General features: G+C 43.4%; 1 protein-coding gene across 2 annotated transcripts; it reads left to right on the top strand.

The window, feature by feature from the left end:
- The first annotated feature begins 6,585 nt into the window (after positions 1 to 6,585).
- On the top strand, positions 6,586 to 16,770 carry GABARAPL1 (GABA type A receptor associated protein like 1). 2 transcript variants are annotated; one of them, XM_073877988.1, is made up of 5 exons: positions 6,586 to 6,917; positions 10,278 to 10,356; positions 11,430 to 11,548; positions 12,408 to 12,469; positions 14,522 to 16,770. In XM_073877988.1, exons 1-5 carry the CDS (start codon positions 6,828 to 6,830, stop codon positions 14,652 to 14,654), a joined length of 483 nt encoding a protein of 160 aa, XP_073734089.1. In that variant the 5' UTR covers positions 6,586 to 6,827; the 3' UTR covers positions 14,655 to 16,770. The 2 variants fall into 2 exon arrangements, with proteins under 2 accessions (XP_073734089.1, XP_025735450.1); XM_025879665.2 differs by lacking the exon at positions 14,522 to 16,770 and adding an exon at positions 12,666 to 13,768 and having other exon boundaries at positions 6,592 to 6,917.
- The last annotated feature ends 461 nt before the right edge of the window (positions 16,771 to 17,231 follow it).

Raw genomic sequence — 17,231 nt, 5'->3', positions numbered from 1 at the left:
GAATTGATGCAATGAAATATGACTTTGTTATATTTATTCTGGCATCCATGAGCTTTTTCTCTCTGTCTCTCTCTCTCTCTCTCTCTCTCAAGGACAATATTAAAGACTAATTAAAAAATGGGTTTGAGTATTATTGGTGGTTTTAAAAAACCTGCCCATAAATTCTTTAACACTTCTCCCATCTGAGGGCGGTACTACTGTCCTCTCCCTTTGATGCTGGGCAAGACATTGTGATTGCCTTGAGGAATAAAATGAGGCAGAAGTGTCACATCAGAGCTTAAAAGATGAGGTTTCGGGGCACCTGGGTGGCTCAGATGGTTAAGCGTCTGCCTTCGGCTCAGGTCATGATCCCCGGGCCCTGGGATCGAGCCCCGCATCAGGCTCCCTGCTCAGCCGGAAGCCTGCTTCTCCCTCTCCCACTCCCCCTGCTTGTGTTCCCTCTCTCACTGTCTCTCTCTCTGTCAAATAAATAAATAAAAAAAACTTAAAAAAAAAAAAGATGAGGTTTCAAAGGCCATGTGCTTTCTGCTGATTTGTTTTGGGAAATTTGCTCAGAGAGCCTTCATCTGCCATGGAAAAAGCCTGCCTAACTTGCAGCCGCTATGTGAAAGACCCGTGGTGAGACTATGAAGAAAAACGGTCTTGGGCAACCACAAGATGAGTAGCACATTCCCCCATCTCACCTCCCTAAAACCTGCTTCTATAGCCCTAGGGACTGGGAACTACGTGCTGGGAGGCCATCCTGGAGGAAAAGGCTTGAGAATAGTGCATCTCCAAAGCAGATCAAGGATGTTATGCCCCAAGGCTGTACTTTAGAGTGTGATTAAACAAAAACAAAGAAGGGGGGGGTGCTCACAGAGCATCATCATGGCAGATTAGTCCAAGATAGCTTTAGTCTGGTTCATACACCTCCCCTTAAGGAAAGTGACCCTGCCACAAACAGTCCTCTCTTTCCCATAACTTTTTTGTCCCACCCTCTTCTGCCTATAAAAATCTTTCATTTAGGGGGTGCCTGAGTGGTGAAGTGGGTTAAGCTTCCGACTCGGTTTTGGCTTTCATGATATCAGGGTCGTGAGACACTGCTCATCAGGGAGTCAGCTTGAGATTTTCTCTCCCTCTCCCTCTACCCCCTCCTGCTTGTGCATGCGATCTGTCTCTCATTTTTCTCTCTAAAAGAAAAAAAGTAAATCTTTAAAAAAAAAAAGAAGTCTTTCATTTTGTACAGCTCTTCAGAGCTCCTTTCTGTCTGGTAGATGGGATGTTGCCCAATTCAGGGATCACTTAATAAAGCCAATAAGATCTTTATTTTTTTTTAAGAAATTTCATTTATTTATTTATCAGAGAGAGATAGAGCACAAGCAGGGGGAGCAACAGGTAGAGGGAGAAGCAGGCTTCCCACTGAACAAGTAGCCCAATGAGGGACTTGATCCCAGGACCCTGGGATCATGACCCAAGCCTAAGGCAGACACCTGACTGAGCTACCCAGGCATCCCGCCAATAAGAGCTTTAAAACGTACTCAGTTGAGTTTTGTTTTTTAATAAAACTAAACTAACATAGTGACAGTTGGGACAGAGCAAAGTGAGCACATTCAAATTATTAAGAAGGAAGATCCACCTATGCACAGTCCTGAGGCAAGAAAGATTGGAGTCATCCTGATGGTAGTTGGCACTGTTTTGCAGATGGCAGTTTATCTAAAAATTCAAATTAACTAACTCCTTTGTTTAAATTCCAAGCATATGAAGTGAATTTGGCAAATGGTTATGAGTTGCTGAACTTCATTATTATATTTCTCATTTGAGATCACTACATTGAAATTCTGGTTTTACACATTAGTTTATTTTTTATTAAAGTAGAGTTGACATACAATGTTATATTCGTTTCAGGGGTACAACATAATGATTTGACAATTCTATGCATTACACTATGCTCGTCACATTAAGTATAGTCACCACCTGTCACCATACAACATTATTACAATATTCTTCTTCTTATTATTATTGAAGGAGAGCCAGAGAGTGGGGGGCAGAGGAAGAGAGAGAGAGAATCTTAAGCAAGCTCCATGCCCAGCATGGAGTCTGACATCAGTCTCAAACTCACGACCTTGAGATCATGACCTGAGCTGAAATCAAGAGTTGGATACTTAGGGTGCCTGGGTGGCTCAGATGGTTAAGCGTCTGCCTTCGGCTCAGGTCATGATCCCAGGGTCCTGGGATCGAGCTCCGCATCGGGCTCCCTGCTCTGCAGAAGCCTGCTTCTCCCTCTCCCACTCCCCCTGCTTGTGGTCCCTCTCTTGCTGTGTCTCTCTGTCAAATAAATAAAATCTTTAAAAAAAAAAAGAGTTGGATACTTAACCGACTAAGCCACCTAGGCACCCCATAATAATCATTATTACAATATTATTGATTCTATTTCTTATGCTGTACTTCTCATCCCTGTGACTTCTTTATTTCATAACTGGAAGTTTATATCTCTTAATCCCTTTCACCTATTTTCCCCATACCCCCAACCCCGCCCTGCTGGAAACCACTAGTTTGTTCTCTGTATTTATAATTCTGTTTCTGTTCTTGCTTGCTTGCTTGTTTGCTCTGGTTTTTAGATTCCATATGAATCTAAATTCCCAAATTACATGATATTTGTCTTTCTCTGAGTTATTCCTTTTAGCATAATACTTTCTAGGTCTATACATGTCATAAATGGCAAGATCTCATTTTTTTATAGCTGAATAATATTCCATTGTATGCATATATACCCCCTCTTCTTTATCCATTTATTTATTGATAGACACTTAAGTTACTTCTGTAACTTGGTTATTATTATAATGCTGTAATAAATATAGGGGTGCATATATCTTTTCAAATTAGTGTTTTCATTTTCTTGGGGTAAATAGCCAGTAGTGGAATTATTGGATCACATGGTATTTCTATTTTTAATTTTTTGAGAAAACTCAATATTGTTTTCCATAGTGGCTGCGCCAATTGACATTCCCATCAGTGATGCACAAGAGTCCCTTTCTCCACATTCTCACCAACACTTGTTATTTCTTGTCTTTTTGATAGTAGCCCATCTGACAGGTGTAAGGTGGCATGCATTTCCCTAATGATTAGTGATATTGAGCATCTTTTCATGTGCTTTTTGGCACACATTAGTTTAAATGTGATAATATAAAAATATCCTGAATAAAAAAGAAATCAGACCTACCTATATGGTCAATTCCAGCTGTTTTTGTATTCTAATGATTGACTGAGGGAAAAATATAAAAAAGTATTTTAAGAGCAATTGAGAAAATGTGAATATAAACTCCATATTAATGTTGGAAAATATTGGTAATTTTTTTAGGTGTAATAGTATCATGATTATGTAGGAACATTTCCTATTCTTAGCAGGATTATATTGAGTATTTTGGGGTGAAGTGTCATGAAGTTTACATTTACTTTCAAATGAAAAAATCAAGGTGGTGGGTATATAAGTGTTCATCCTACTATTTTTTGAAATTTTTTACCTATTTGAAAGTGTTCATTAAAGATCAAAAAAACTCTAACCCTTGAGAACACAAAAAATTAGATAACAAGAAAAAATTGAAATGTGTATTTGAGAAAATGTGAGCTTTTTTAAAGACCTTATTGTTTTTTTAAGATTTTATTTATGTATTTGAAAGACAGAGAGAGAGAGAGATCACAAGCGGCCGGCGGGGGTGGGGGGGGCGTGTAGGGGCAGAGGGAGAAACAAGCTCCCCGCTGAGCAGGAGCCTGATGCGGGGCTCAAAGCAGGGCTCAATGCTGTGCTCGATCCCAGGACCCTGGGATAATGACCTGAGCTGAAGGCAGACGCTTAACTGGCTAAGCCACACAGGCGCCCCAGGACCTTATTATTTTTGGAGCAATTTTAGGTTCACAACAAAATTAGGAGGAAAATAGAGATTTTCCATATACCTACAGCCCCCCACACATGCATAGCCGCTCCCATTATTAGTATTCTCCACCAGAGTGGTACATTTGTTACAACGGAGGAACCTACATCGACACATCATAATCATCCCAAATCCAAAGTTTACATTAGGGTTCAGTTCTGGTGTCATACATTATACTGGTTTGGACAAATGTTTAATGACATGTATCCATCATTATATGAGCATTTTCATCCCCGACCCCCAACCCCTGGCAACCATTGAACTTTTTACTCTCTCCATAGTTTTGCTTTTTTCAGAATGTCATATACCGTTGGAATCATACAGTATTTAGCCTTTTAGATTGGCTTCTCTCACTTAGTAATATGCATTTAAGATATTTTCATGTCTTGATAGTTCATTTCCTCTTGGCACTGATAATATTACATTGTCTGGACGAGCTAATGTTTATCCATTCACCTACCAAAAAGCATCTTGATTGCTTCCAAGTTTTGGCAATTATGAATAAAGCTGCTATAAACATCTGTGTGTAGGTTTTTATGTGGACAGAGTTTTAAGTTTCTTTGGGTAAATACTAAGGAGGATGATTGTTGGATCATATTGTAAGAGTATGTTTAGTTTTCTAAGAAACCACCAAACTGTCTTCCGAAGTGGTTATGCCTTTTTCCATCCCTTTCAGTAATGAATGAGAATTCCTGAAATGTGAGGTTTTTAATATAGTATTTTGTCTCTGGTTAAAAATTGAATGTCCGTTGGATATTTTGTCTGATTCAATGTGTTAATTTATAAAATTACTGTTTGCATATTTTAAATGTTATGCTGATAATAAAGGTAGAGAGCAAACTTTGAAAGTTGCCAAATTGTATATTCTAAGATTAGCATTTTTAAAAACTTTGAGGTAGAAATATTAACTGAAATTTTATCTTCAAACTATTTTTCATATGTAAGTTGCCATTGCGCTTAGGTATTTTTTAAAATAAAAGTTAAAGTCAGCATTTTAACTAGCTATAATTTGATCAGAGAACCACACTCTCAAAATCCTAATCTCCATCATGGTTACCTTTCTCACCTGGTTGTAAAGTACTTCCTTTAAGAGATCTTAGCTAGGGCGCCTGGGTGGCTCAGTTGGTTAAACGACTGCCTTCGGCTCAGGTCATGATCCTGGAGTCCTGGGCTCGAGTCCCACATCGGGCTCCCTGCTCAGCAGGGAGTCTGCTTCTCCCTCTGACCCTCTTCCCTCTCATGCTATCTCTCTCATTCTCTCTCTCAAATAAATAAATAAAATCTTTAAAAAAAAAAAAGAGAGATCTTAGCTATAGCGGGTCAAAACTAAAATGAGCCAGTAATTTGAATTTTGAAAATAAGGACTAAAGATTATAAACATATAATGCAATAGAATAGTTCCTGGATTTTTATGCAAGAAAGGACTGAAAGATGCCATGGAGAAAAATAATTAACATCCAGAAGTAAAGCTATGCTCTTCATTTTCCTTTTTTCAAAGATGAAACTTAGATTTTTTTAAAATTTTGTGGGTTTGTTTTTTAAACCAGAGACACCGAGACCGTGATAAAAGAAGGTAGGTGACAGGGACTGCCGTTGTATATTTCAGAGCTCCCTGGACTCGATCGGAGCAAAGTGGTCCTTCCTCTTCTCTTCTGTATCATTTACAGTTTTCGCTGCCTTCCCCCTACAAGTCCCTGGAATTCCTGCCATTAGCAGTGGCTGGAAAGGCCTCAGTCCTTTGATTCTTAGTGGGGAAAGGGGAGGGCCGGAGGGAGGCGACAATGGCACTTAGCCCACCAGTCTTCTTCCATCAGCCCTTCCGGGGGGCACTTTATTTTCACCTTAGGGACACTTAACAAGTAATACTATCCTCTGGTGAATTTTTGCAGAATAAAAACAGAAATGTTTAAGAAGTATTGAGTTAACCACCTGAATTGCTTGATATTTTCGTTTACGGAAGACAGGCCCAACTTCTGAGTTAAACAGGGGAAAGTGAATCATTTCTATACTGGAACATGAGCGAAGCCCTTAGCAGTCCTGACTGACGGCACTTCTCTGGACCTTGATTACATCGCTTGCCCTTCACCTTATACATCATCTCCTCAAATTCCTGAGTCATGCTTTGTTTATGCCGCCGCTCTAGGAGCAAACTGCGACAAGGACCTAAACAAAATGACGCCAGCGTGGTGAAGGAGGGGTCAGGGTCGGAGGGAGCCCGCCTAGCACCCCGAGAGCTGGCGGCGCAACTGAAGGCGCAAAGGGCAAAATGCAAGCACCGCTCATTTCTGTACTGACCAAAAGAATTCCAGGACCCCCATTCTTTCCTTCCCTAGACTCCAGATCCCAATAAGCTGGAAAAAGCTGGATATTCGCCCTCTGTGTTTGTTTTTGGATCAAACCAAGAAACAGCGAGAAAGAGGGAAGAAGATATCTTTAGAACGTATTTTTTGCATTCAAACCATTTTTAATGTCACAGCCACAATAAAATTCGAAGTCAAAAATTTTCATGTCTGTAACAAACTCTGCTCAGGAAAGTTTAGATTAAAAGAGAACTCCTCGAAAATAGATCGTGTTCCGCCCTTCCCCCCACCCGGAGCGGTCCAAACGCTGGGGGGCGGGGTGGGGAGGCGGGACGTCATGACGTCACAATACCAACGCGCTGCCGTGTTGTTTTTGTGCTTCCAGCTCTCGGGAAAAGCCGCTGGGATTTCTCTACCCGATCCACTCTGTCCTGCGTCCGAGGGGACACGACATCCCTTCGGAAGGCTCTGCCAAGCTGCGTTGCGACGGGAGCTGACATTTCTGGGGCGGTTCTGATACCTATTGAAATTTGGCAGAGGGAAGGGAGACGGGAGAGACGCAACCATCAGCGAGGAAGGCAGACCCCGTCCGGGGATCTTAGAAACCCTGCGGTCCATCATGAAGTTCCAGTATAAGGAGGACCATCCCTTTGAGTATCGGAAAAAGGAAGGAGAAAAGATCCGGAAGAAATATCCGGACAGGGTCCCTGTGAGTGTAATGGGGAACGGGGAGGGGGAGGGAAGGGGGTTAGCGGGGGTGGGGGGAAACGGGGGCGTCGTGATGGCTGCCCTTAGGTACCGAAGAAGGGTGGTCTCTATGATGACTGAGCCCTGAACGCCCTTCACTGCTAGGACAGCCAATGGAATGGACGTTCTCACTGCAGATCTTTTAAAACCCATCTCCCCAGGGCCCGTCATCTTTACAACTGACCGCATCTTTAGAGCGGAGCCTACGTTTGAGTGACTCAGCAGTATTCAGAGGATGTGTAGGTGTTCAAAATGTGGCCCTTTCGTGAGAGAAGGATCAGGTTGGGACCCTACATTTGTTCCCTTTAAGATCCCAGGGAAATTGTTCTGGAAATAACTTGATGCAATGAGGTTTGCGTCCATCGATTTCTGTTTTAGGTGCTTCTCCCTTAAGTCGACTTTGGCCCTCGTAACATTGGGTTTGGGAGGGAAGGGTTCAGAAACCAATGGATCCTTTCTTTAGTCCATAAGAAGTAGAAAAGCGTGTGTGTGTTGGGGGGGAGGGGAGGGGGCGCCACAAGACAGGTCTGGCCCAGAAAACAAGGTCACGTTCTCTGCGCAACAGCCCGATTGCCTCATCATTCTTGGCTCCAGGGGCATTTATGGATGCAGCGCGTCTCCCACCGGTACTTACTCGATCACATTGTACCTGTACAAAATGATGAAGGAGTGAGGCCTTTTTCTTTCCGTTTTGGAAGCTGGTTTATGTGGTTAAAATTAGTGCCTGCAGTCAGAAGATACAGAGGAAACATTAAGGTAGCTTTCTGCATCCGGGCGCTTTTTCCGTCACCCCCTCCCCCGCCACTTGCCTGGTTTTTCTGTAATGTAGGCTGCGCAGCTGGATTGGAAGGCCGAAGACTTTTGAGTGTGGTAGGGGGAACAACAACCCTTGCGTTTTGGAAATGGAAGAGCAGAGACTTTCAGATTGTGCTATCTTCAGGCAGGGATATTAGGATAAACATTACATATTATGTACAGGTAAAGTAATTGTGATTATCTGGTGTCAGTTCTTGACCCGCAGGTACCCTTTGGGACTCTTCAATCCTTACCCAATTTTCATCGTGTTACGGCTACTGGAAGCATCTTGGGCTTTATGCCCGCAGTAGAAACCCCGTGCAGTCCTTCATAAGGAAGCAAGAAGACCTTAGGGCTGTTCCATTCACCTGGAATTGCACACAAGGGTGTTCGGCTAAAAAGGAGAGCTAGCTCTGTTACTCACCCAGTTAATGATCCTTTGCAAATTACGTGTTTAGTCTCTGGACCTTGGGTGACTGCTTCAAAAGTTTCCCCCAATTGTGCTGATAGCAGTCCTGCTTGCTTAGAATATTTAAAAATGTCAACTTTCATTGATTGATAGTTTACTCTGTATCTGGCAGTATTGTACATGCTCTGACTTTATTCACTTAATCCTCACACCATTATAATCCCGTTTTACAGATGTAGCACGGAGAAATGAAGTATTCCTAAAGGTTTCTTGTGGCTGGTGTGTGGCAGAGCTGAGATTCGAACTCTGGTTGTTGGATCCTCCATGCCATATTGTTTCTCAGTTTCTAATACAGTTCTATTAAACGATTAAGGAGGCACTGTGTACCTCACACTGTTAGGTATTGGAAACCAAGAAAAAACATCGTGGCCTTCAAAAGGTCAGAGTCGTATGATGCTAGACAGCATCAGTGACTACCTTTTACTCAGAACTCTAAGTCTGAGGCTCTGTCGCAGTAGCTCTGCCTCAGTCACAAACTCTGAAATGTACCTGTTCCTAAATCTAGTTAAAATTCCCAGGTATTTCTTCAAAACTAAGCCCTTCCCGTTTCAGCCATTTACATGCATTCACCCAGAATATTTCAACTCATCCTCCCTATTCTCCTGCTCATTGTTTGATGTAAGAAAAAATGTTTTACCTCTGTGATAATTTGTAAGCTGTTAGAACCATCAGTCAGATCTCATGGTTCCTCCAGTTGGGTTTTAACCAGAAACTAAGCCTCCCAACTGCTCATCAGGTGCTCAGCCTGTGACCTTTGTAGTTGTGACATAGGAAGAAGAGCTCTGCTCTCTGAGTTGTGAGATTTTGTTCTAGGTCTGGGCAGGCTCCTTAATCTTGATGTCCTGAAGTGTCCAGTTTACAAAAAAGGGTTGGTGTAAGTGATTTCTGAAGCCCCTTCCAGCTGGACCATTGGTGTTACCAATGCAATCAAGTACCCTGACTGCTCACATAACTCAGTTTTAGTTTGGCCCCACCTTATCTCTTAGCTACCATCCAGAAGAATAGATGTGTCATACCTCGAGAGGGGAGGGTTTCTTGAGATATTAAAGTATCTTGATAGCTACAATGTATTGAAAACCTGCAACATTGCGGGTAGGAACGGATTGTCTAGGCTTAAACTTTGTAAAAGGCCCTGTGGAATATGGGCCACATTGCACAAAAAAAAAAAAACAAACCTGAGCACCATAGAGGAAAAGCATCTTACCTAGGGCCCACGAGTAGAGTTGGGATTCTTGGAAACCTAAAATATTTTCTGGTAAGCCAAGGCCTTAATGATTACCCAACTCCCCCATGGCCCCCCCCCGTTCCTCCTCCAAAGCCTGCGGTCCTGTCTGGATGTTTTATCTGCAGTATGTTTTATTGCCCTCTTTTTCTGCTCTCTTTTTGTGGTTTCCATCACTTATGACTGATGGGAGCTGGCAGCTCCCAGGGTTCCTTTGAGACACAGTGCTAGGCTCTCTCTCTTTCCCTTTGATTTTATTAACTTGCTGCCTCCTGTCCATCCTCGTTGTTGGGCCTTCACTGGTCTCTCCCTGAACCTCTTCCTACTTTTTCTTTTAAATTTCTGATTCACATTTTTTTCTCCATTTTTCATTTTTAAGTTTTTAGTGGGATCATGCCCCTCTGATCTTCCTGGTTAAGGATTCTTTTTCTCCAGAAACACAAAATAATGTTTTTCACTATTTTAATGTGTTCCCTTTCATTTAAAAGCTTCAAGCCTCAAGTCCTGCTCAATGCACAGTCCTCTTGATGCTCTCATTAAATACAAGGAAGTATAGATCCTATACCTGACAGGTAACTTGTAATTACTTAAACTCAAGGTTCTCTTTACTTTTCGTCACATGCCCTCCATTCTCTTCTTGTTGCAGTAAGAGAACTGTAATCTTACTCAGGAAGCCCATGTTCCCACAGGTTTTGTAAGAGGTAAAGGAGAATGAGAAATGGGAACATTTTAATGGGTCTAGACAAATGCACTTCAAATAGGGCAACCGTAGGATGTGGAAGGAAAAATACTAGATTAGATTCTTTATTTTTCATCCTCACTTTCCTCCCTCCCAGGTGATTGTGGAGAAGGCTCCTAAGGCCAGGGTGCCTGATCTGGACAAGAGGAAGTACCTGGTGCCCTCTGATCTCACAGGTAATGCTTTTTCCCTCCGCAGGCCCTCTTTCCCATCCTGGAGCCTCTTTCGTACCTCCTGTGTGCATGGGATTGTGGGATTGAGAGGAAGTAGAGTTGAAGAAAGTGGGTGGGATTCTCCAGAGAGCGGGGGGTGGGGGGGTGGGGGGGTGGGGGTGGGGTGGAATGCAGACCGGAGTGACTCAGCCGTTCTTCTCCATTGCCAGTTCCCTCATGCATTTCCCATCACAACGCCTTGTGTGATTTAGACACAGCAGAATGCACAACATTGAAAGCAATGGCCAGATGTCTGTGTTTTAAACTACTTAGAATCTGCTTTGTTATTGTGATATCAGTTTATTCCAAAAGGAAAGTCAGAGGGCAGATTACGTTTTAGAGATTCGCAGCTGAATACTTTGTCTCCTCATATTTGGTAATACGTTTTGTAGATACTGTTTGGGATTACAAAGAATATATTGTTCACCTTAATGATCGTTACTGGAATAACCAGGAATCCAGAAACACACTGCAAAGATTTTGTAGACGTATTTGCCCCAGGGTTGTTAGATTTGAATATCAGTCTTCTAGAACTTTTTCAGTATGTTTGGTAGAAGGTGCAGCGTTGAACCCCACTTACTGCCCAGACTTTGGGATGAGCGACCATGCTGAGATTACTGGAGTCCAGTAGACCTGTCCCCGTCACGTGTTTGTCATAAGGTGGGAATGGGGATGGAAGTGCATTTCAGATGCCATTTAGACAACAATTAGAGAGTATTTTGGTCTGGATGTACATAGGATTCCCTCAAAGTCGTCCTCAAGCTTTGAGTGGGGATGCTAACAGTATGTCTGAAAATTGAGTACAGTGGGAAAGGATTGAAGAATAAGCTTCTCAGTGGCATGTCAGGGAATATGGAGGCTTCTTTGAGTTGCACATTCTATTTCTAAAGCTATAGGACAGTATTTGGCTCTGCTGAGATTTTATTTAAAGCAGGTGCAGTAGAGGTTTTGTTTCGTTCTGTTTTGTTTTCTGGGTCTTCCCCCCCCGCCTTGTTTTTCCTAATCGTCTTCCTTTTCTAAAACCTTCCTTTATCCAGTTGGCCAGTTCTACTTCCTAATCCGGAAGAGGATCCACCTGAGGCCCGAGGACGCCTTGTTCTTCTTTGTCAACAACACTATCCCTCCCACTAGCGCTACCATGGGCCAGCTGTATGAGGTAAGTGTCCTGGTCACAACAACACCATGCGGTCTCGTGTTCTCTAGCCTTTGTTCCGGGGTCTGTTGATAACACACCTGGGAAGTGGGGCAAGAGGTGTTACTTCCCTGTATCCCCTTACACATCCCGGTGTAAGGCTCTGGGCAGTTAAAATGTCACTCGGCCTCTAGGGATTGAGCAGCTTACTAGATTCATTCTTCTTGAATTCTCAGTTTTGCCTTCTAGGGTTCTAATCTTGGATTGTCTTTATTGAAACAGCAAGAAATTGTTTCTGATTGCAAATTCCAAGTAGAATGCAATTTAAATTTACAGGGTAAAGCCTTTCAATTGATTCATTTGTCTTAATTGATAAACTCAGTTGGAGAGAGTAATTTGCTGACTTCATTTGGTTTAATTGGTAAACTGTCAGGATCTAATGAGAAAACTCTTGTAAAGGACTTGCTCATGCTGTGTCACCCAATTTTATGGTTGTATTATTCCTTAAAGGATTTCACATGGTATTGCCTTCTTATTGTGCCCTGTGAGTTGTGTAAACTTCTTCTAACAATCTCTTAATCTCATTTTTATTCCATAGCCTATAATCCCTGCTAGTGGATATTGTAGTGTATGTTATTTTTTGTATGTGTGTTCCTCTTGCTAGAATGAGCTTTTTTAAGGGTCATGTTCTTATCCCTGGTTATCTATATGTGTGGATGTTCTCTTTGAAGATTTTTTGTGAACTCAAAAGTTGAATTCCTGTCACTTCTTTATTCTTTTCTCAGTGGAGGCTCATGATGCCTTGCATACCTACCTACGTTGTGTGAGGCTCAGAATCCTGAAGATAATGAATGTGATGTTTTCCTCTTGTCTCTTCCCTCAGGACAACCATGAGGAAGACTATTTTCTGTATGTGGCCTACAGTGACGAGAGTGTCTATGGGAAGTGAGTGTTGGAAGCCCAGCAGATGGGAGCACCTGGACTCGGGGTAGGGGGAGGGGTGTGTGTGGGACTTGGGGAAAGAGAGGGAGGGCTCCCACCGTGGAGGAGACAGAAGGGGAAGACATCTGGAAACACTACACTGCACACACCGTCATCATATTTTCACACGCTCAATTGATATTTTCTGCTGCTTCCTCAGCCCAGGGAGAAAGTATGTCAGGACAGAGGCGTTGGATTGGCTTTGATAGAGGAATGAAGACGATTTAATTTCACAACATTTCTGTGAATTGGTTTTTGTGTGACTTCACGGAAGAGGCAGGAGGCGGGCAAGTTGGGGCCAGAGATGATTGTGGACCACCAGTAACTTCCTGCTCTCTTTCCTCTTCGGGCAGAGATTCTATTTTTGACGTTTGCACAAGACAGGTAGGGAAAGGGGATGAGGGTGTTTTAGGACTACTTTCTGGCTTTTCATTCCTAGGGACCAAAGGAAGCCCATTGTAATTAAAGCATTGTGACCCCGGCCTGTCTCCACTCCTCCCCATCCCTGTCATAATCCCACATGCATCCCGAGACATCACAGCACCACCCAGTGGTGCTGGTTGATTGACATCAGGCCGACATTGAGATGGAGCTCTCTCACCACTGGAAGAAGACAGGGGCCAGGCATGAGGGATGGTGTGGTTTTGAAGATAGTTTTGGTAGCATTAAACTGGAATTGACTAAGCCGAGCATCTCTGTCTAACCTGCTCTCTCTCTGGTGCCCCTTATCCCACACCTGCGTGGGACTTCAGTGAGCCACAACCGTTTCCAATTACGGGCTATAAAACCACTCCTCCAGCACTTCCCAAACTTTGCTCCACGTGTAGGGACGGAGATGTCTTATATACGGAAGGGGCAGGTACGAGGTGAGACAGATCGTCTGCGCCTCCCACTCAGCCAGGATTCTTGCTCCCTGTTGCTGCCCCTTCGGTCCCAGGCACACAGATCTGCTAAGTGATGACCAGCTGCCTCCTGACTTAGGTTTTCATGTACTGCAGCTGCTAGTTAAACAGGTTTGAGGGGATGACTTAATACTTCATGGGGATTCTATGGATTCTGATTATTTTCACTTTGGGGATTTTGTGGGCGGGCGTGGGGAGCAGGCATCGCACTCAGACATGACATTTCAGTTCATCTCTGCTAATGAAAAGGGTCCTTCCTGTGGGAGAAATCTGTGTCTGTTCTCTCAGCTGCAGATTCTTGTGTAATGAAGTTTGTGCTGTCAGGCCAAGGAAATAAAATAATTGCATACCTTGAAAACCAGCCATGAGTTCAGAGATGTTGCTTTTTTTGACCGTACCTGTGAAGAGATGGCGTGTGGACTCTGAGCAGAAAAGCTCGAGTGAGGGTGGCTGTTGGAAATGAATGTTTGCGCATGGTCAGACGTAGACAGGTTTACTTAGCTCTTTCCTGGCCAGGAGCTGCTATTGAGAGGTCAGTGTGGTGGGGGAGCGTGCCCGCGGTGTGGGTGATGTGTGTGTGTGATTTTTCTGCTCCACAGGTAAGGCTTTGTCATTGCTTTATGCATTTCTCAAAGCTGAAGATGGAACGCTGCCTGGGTGAGACTATAAGGGGTAAGGTGGGGGTGTGCTTATTAAAAGTGCAGATGTCTAGGCCTCGTCCCAGAGTTAGCTGACTCAGAATCTCAGCGTAGGAGTCTGTGTTGTTCACCAGCTCTTCCTGATTCTGCTGCACGCCGAAGGTGCAGAGGCATTGCTCTCTGTCCCCGGTTTTGTTCTGAGTCCCAACCAGACCTATTCTCTCTGTCACGTCTTGGTCATTGTGAGGCCACCATGTTGCAGAGTAGCAAATGGCACATAGGTAAGGCTCCTGGGATCAGAACAAGCTTGATGTCTCCTGACCATATGAGAGTCTCTCATTCATTCATTTGGAACCAAAATGTGGGTGGGCAGTGAGGGTGCAAAGTTATGAGACAATGAAAAACCAAGGAAGTAGTAGAAAGTCCTTTTTTTTTAACCCTAAAGGCCATCTCTAATCCTCTTTCATCTCTTGCAGCCATGTGTCCAGATGGTGTCTATCTCTAGACTTTTATGGATTATATCACAGTCACCAGATGGATAGAAATAGGTGGTTACAAAAGATCCATGGCAGGATTCCAACCACCACCAAACCCTGCCCACTGCACTGACTGAGAAAGTTAAGTCAGGATTGAGAGAAAAGGAAGAAGCCCAAGCCCCACAAGCACAACACGCAGAGAATTATGGAAAGCTCACAGGAATTTGGATTTTGACATCAAAGCCTTAAAAATGAACACGTGTCAGTATGGACAGAAAAACATCAGGATGTTGTTTCTGATAAAGTCAACTGGGAGCTCATATTTGAATTATGATACAAATTGTATTTTGAAACAAACAGACCTAACCCACTAGCTAGGGATGAGATTAGGTGAATGTTTAAAAGCTAACAAATACATGGCAGATCCCAGCTCTCTGTACACATTGCAGACAGTCCCTGTAGCGCAGGAGACTTGGGCCATTGCTCAACCAAAGTAGTTAAGTTTGGAGGTTCTCCCCGAGGTGGCCTTTTATTTCAGTCCTCCTCATCTCTGGATATTCCTGGTGGGGAAAATTGCTCCTTGGGTGGGACATTTCATGCCATTTTAGACCAGTCTTCTGATTCTATAGGTCCATAAAGTTGAATAACTTTTTTTTTTTTTTTTTAAGATTTTATTTATTTGTCAGAGAGAGGGAACACAAGCAGGGGGAGCGGGAGAGGGAGAAGTAGGCCTCCCGCCGAGCAGGGAGCCCGATGCGGGGCGTGATTCCAGGACCCTGGGATCCTGACCTGAGCCGAAGGCAGACGCTTAACCGACTGAGCCACCCAGGTGTCCCCATGAAATTGAATAACCTAGCTAAGTTCAGAGCCAGACCAGATACTTGAGTGCTGTAATTTCGGTCTGATGCTCTTTCGTGAACAGTATCTCCCAAGTGTGTCTCCTGTGTTTCCTGCTAGTGAAGCTTTAAAGCTGCTCTGTAGCCTCAGGCAATTGTGTCAGTCTTGAACTAAAAACACTTTAGGAAATGTCTTTTCATTAACCTTGGCCTCATGTGCCAGGTAAGATTGACTTGCCCTGATCCATCCTTCTGGAGACCAAGGTTGAATGATGTGTCAGAAAGCCCATTCTTGCCTTGGAGGCCAGTATGACTCAGCAGCAGAGATGAGTGAGTCCTTTGCTGTATTCTGGTAGAACGATCTCAAATACTAGTATGTTGGGTGAGCCTAGATGTCGGCTTCCCAAGGATAGCCTTGCTTCATGCACATTTGTCCTGACTGATTGATTGATGGTTCCTTCTCTCACTGTCTCAGGTTTCCCAGTGGACAAAACATATGGTGCTACTCCTAAGTTTAAAAAAAAAAAAAAATTGAAGTTTGTTCCCCCCCATCAAGAGAGACAACACCTGTGTCATCCAGACAGCATGCCCCAGTACAGCTCTGTGTGGGTGACAACGAGAAAAAATGCCACTTTGGGCTGGCAGACTGTACTGCTTTATTCCATTTTTTCTGGCTCCATGCAGAATCGTTCTCTTCCTTTAAAGCACTGTGCACTTAAAAGCACAGGGGTAGCTAGGCAAGCACGTGCACTGCCTTGGGCCACTCCTGGTTATGCCTTCATGGCCAAGTGTGAGCGGTGCTCCCCAAAGTGGGTGGTGCACAGTCCTCTGTTACAGTGACCCTTCGAACACGATATTTTATTGCCGGTTGCTATGGAAATGTTACATTTATTAAGCAGTTTGACATTGTCTTTTTATCATTAAGCAAATGTAGGTATGGTATGACATGGATACGGCGCAAGTCAGCTGTAAAGAACAAATTCAGTCACTTCTGGAAAATAAACGAGTTGATACATTGATTCCATCCAGTGTTCACAGAACTTAATCAACTATTCCTAGCTGTGTTTTCTTTTGGATCTTTTTTACTCTGACAGATTTGAACACGCTCCAAGCATTCATAGTTGTTTCGTGTTTTTTTGTTTGTTTTTTTATCCCCTGCATGAAACCACCAATTATTTTCAGAAACTGGCCCATTTTGGCCTGGGGTGGCTCTAAGTCCACGTTGTCACTTCAGTGCAACCCTGAGTAACCACCTATTTCCTTCCTATCTCTTGCCTGCCACCCACCTCCTCACCAGCCCTTCTGTTTACCTCGATATTACTGTGTTAGGTGTGAAGTTTGGTCAGCTCTGGCCTGTAGCACACGGCTATGGAGCTTGTTTTTCTCACTTTGGTACATGCTTAAAAACAACAACAACAAAAACTCCAGAAACACCAAAGAGTCCCTGTCTCAAAGGCTGTGAGAGGCTGTGGTGATGTGAGCCTGATTGGCCTGTTAGGTCATAGGACCATTTTTTCCCACTTTCTATTATTACAGTTATGGACACTTCGGTACTTCATAAATATACGTGCAGATTATTCTCCATATTTGATGCAGCAGGAAGTGATCACCCCTAGAAGTAGTCAGGTGACAATTCAATATGCCATTGTTTCAACAAGCCCTAAATTCTGGTTGGTGTGTGACCAACAGCGTGTTGGACAGTTTGTTTTGACAGTTCTGTTTTCAGCCTGGCAGGGTGTTTATCTAAGATCTTTATGATTTTGGCTGAGAGGTACTTAAGCACCTAAAACTTGAATAAAATGATCTTGAGATCTTGGGTGGAGCGTTGAAGTGCATTTTCTATTTTTACACTTCTAAGTAGGTTCAAGGTTACC

Source organism: Callorhinus ursinus, unplaced genomic scaffold, assembly GCF_003265705.2.
Source record: "Callorhinus ursinus isolate GAN/ISIS: 27379988/994484 unplaced genomic scaffold, GSC_fseal_2.0 scaffold27, whole genome shotgun sequence".
NCBI classification, from domain to species: Eukaryota; Metazoa; Chordata; class Mammalia; order Carnivora; family Otariidae; genus Callorhinus; species Callorhinus ursinus.
The sequence above is the reverse complement of the archived record's forward strand: the minus strand, read 5'-3'. Positions and strand labels throughout refer to the sequence as shown.

Excerpts from the sequence above, each read along its gene's own strand:
- GABARAPL1 (XM_073877988.1), top strand. The coding sequence starts at position 6,828 with ATGAAGTTCCAGTATAAGGAGGACCATCCCTTTGAGTATCGGAAAAAG. Across the intron at positions 10,357-11,429 it reads GGTGCCCTCTGATCTCACAG|TTGGCCAGTTCTACTTCCTA; the intron begins GTAATGCTTTTT and ends TCCTTTATCCAG. Across the intron at positions 12,470-14,521 it reads GACGAGAGTGTCTATGGGAA|CCATGTGTCCAGATGGTGTC; the intron begins GTGAGTGTTGGA and ends CATCTCTTGCAG.